This window comes from Triticum aestivum, chromosome 2D (assembly GCF_018294505.1).
Source record: "Triticum aestivum cultivar Chinese Spring chromosome 2D, IWGSC CS RefSeq v2.1, whole genome shotgun sequence".
In the NCBI taxonomy this organism is placed as follows: domain Eukaryota; kingdom Viridiplantae; phylum Streptophyta; class Magnoliopsida; order Poales; family Poaceae; genus Triticum; species Triticum aestivum.
The window spans coordinates 324165-326564 of record NC_057799.1 but is presented as its reverse complement, the minus strand read 5'-3'; the positions used below and the strand labels follow the sequence as shown (position 1 = coordinate 326564).

Here is a 2400-nt window from a genome sequence, read left to right as displayed (position 1 = left end):
CCAGAGAGCATGTTGTGTCCATGTCCGGTGGCTGTTGCATTTTTTGACAAAATTTTCCTTCTTCTTTGAAGCACCAGATACAGACACTCCTCATCCGACGAGGAGGATATATTATGCGGATGAAAGGCGATATGATGATGCAGGAGTCCTTGCAGACGCGGAGCATGCATAAGAGCATGTTCTCAATTTCAAGGGATCGAATCAAGTGTCATCGAGTGTTTGCAAAGAGTTCTCCAGAGGCGGGGATTTTCACCAACAGGCAGCGTGGAGGTGGGTGAGTCTGACTGCGCCTTGCATGCATGGAGGTGGCTGGTGAGAAGATACATGCTGTAGAAAGGAGTATGGGATTGGAGCTGACCGGCAGCGTGGTAGATGTACATCACCGTGGTTGGAGATCAATGTTCACCTCCCCGCCTCCAAAATGCTTGTAGGATTTACCTAGGCATGATTGATTATTAATTAATATTACTATGTGAACCAGACGGGAGGCATATACTATTTCATAGAAAATGCTACTCGCTCCGTTTCAAAATAAATGTCCCTGCAAAGGGAGTACTACTCTTCTGTTTCGCACCTCACAAATTGAGGAGCTATACTACTGACTCTTAGAATAATTTAGAATGTTGAAATTCAGCAGAAACTCCATACAAGTTTTTCTTATGTGACAACGACGCTAACACACGAGTTTTTTTACTATTCGAGGATTAGATAAGGAAAAGATCAATCCTTGCCCTCTTAGTAGTTCATGTTTTGACTTTTGGCACCCCTGAGATTCCTGCCTAGCTCCGCCACTGCTACATACGGACATATGTGACATATTTTAGAACGTAGATTCACTCATTTTGCTCCGTATGTAGCCCGTATTGCTCATTAAAATTGTATTACAAAATTTGACTAGTAATCAGAAATAGATACACATATTATCATATCTCAACATCCCGCAGCTCCTCGAGTGATTTGTAAGGTCCACCGCCCCTGGCATGGACGAGCGAGGCAATACTTGTTGTTGATAGAACTTGTACTAGAAATATTTGGGTACATTCACATCTCGCCGTCCCACAGCTCCTCGAGTGATTTGTAAGGTCCGTCGGGCGACACAAAGTAGTCCCCCTGGCACGCCCTTTTCTGCGGTATCGTGGCGATCATGGCCTTGTCCTCATCGCTCAGCTCCCAATCAACAAAGATGTCCATGTTTTGCTTGAGCCTCTCCTTGTTGAAGCTCCTGGCCACAAAGCACACGCCCTGCTCGTACACCCACCTCAACGCCACCTGCACGTACACATCGTCATGGAAATCTTTCTGATGCATGCAGTTGCAGGATCAACTCAAACAGTCTCACAGCAAAAGCTAATTTCATCATAAACTAATTAGTCTGATACTATATGATATGAGAAATTTATATATCTATCTGTGAATTTCATTTAGCAAAAAAGAAAAGAAAAGAGATTACTACCTGGGCCACGGTCTTGGCTTTGGCGGCGGCGACGTGGTGCATGACGCCGCTGTGCATGACGGCGTCCGAGCCCCAGGAGGCGCCGTACGCGCCCAGCGGCGAGTAGGCGGAGACGACCACGCCGTGCCTCGCGCACACCTCCCGCACCTTCTCCTGCCTCCACCCCACGTTCAGCTCCACCTGGTTCACGGCCGGCGGCACCGCGGCCAGCGCCAGCAGCCGCTCCATCTTGGCGGCCGAGAAGTTGCTGACGCCGACGGAGCGCGCCAGGCCCAGGCGGCGGCACTCCTCCATGCCGCGCCACACGCCCTCCATGTCGAACTCCGCCAGCGTGGCCTTGTCCGCCGGGTTGTCGGCGGCGACGGGCCAGTGGACGAGGAAGAGGTCCAGGTAGTCGAGGCCGAGGCGGGCGAGGGACTCGCGGAGCGCCGGGACGACGCGGCCCGGGCGCGCGTTGGGGATCCCGAGCTTGGAGGTGACGAAGAGGTCCTCGCGCGAGGAGATCCCGCCGGCGCCTGAGCGGACGGCCTCGGCGACGGCTGCGCCCACGGCCGGCTCCGTGCCGTACATGGCGGCCGTGTCGAGGTGGCGGTAGCCGAGGCGGACGGCGTGCACGATGGTGTCCGGCAGGTCGGCGGGCACGCGCGAGGAGCCGGTGCCGAAGCCCAGCACCGGCATCTCGTGGCCCGTGTTCAGGGTCACGCACGGGATCGCCGTCGTCGCCATGGTTGTTGGGAGTTTGGATTTGGTTGAGGTTTGGGTTGGAGTTGGGGTTGGGCGTTTGACTTGACCGGCCGGCTGCATGAATGGTACCCCTTTAAATAGCGCTCGTGCGTACGATAGACTATGTGTGAATAAAAAAGTGGTGGTTGCCATGTCAAGCACGTCTGAGTCTGAGTTTGATCTTCTCTCTTGCTTGGGAGACAAGATGCTCTTGTTTCCGCTTT

The 2400-nt window shown here is 53.2% G+C and overlaps 1 protein-coding gene across 1 annotated transcript; it reads right to left on the bottom strand.

The window, feature by feature from the left end:
- Positions 1–840: 840 nt before the first annotated feature.
- On the bottom strand, positions 841–2256 carry LOC123048093 (probable NAD(P)H-dependent oxidoreductase 1). The gene is made up of 2 exons (XM_044471262.1): positions 1454–2256; positions 841–1269 (listed from the first exon to the last, which is right to left on the bottom strand). Exons 1-2 carry the CDS (start codon positions 2177–2179, stop codon positions 1042–1044), a joined length of 954 nt encoding a protein of 317 aa, XP_044327197.1. The 5' UTR covers positions 2180–2256; the 3' UTR covers positions 841–1041.
- Positions 2257–2400: the final 144 nt, after the last annotated feature.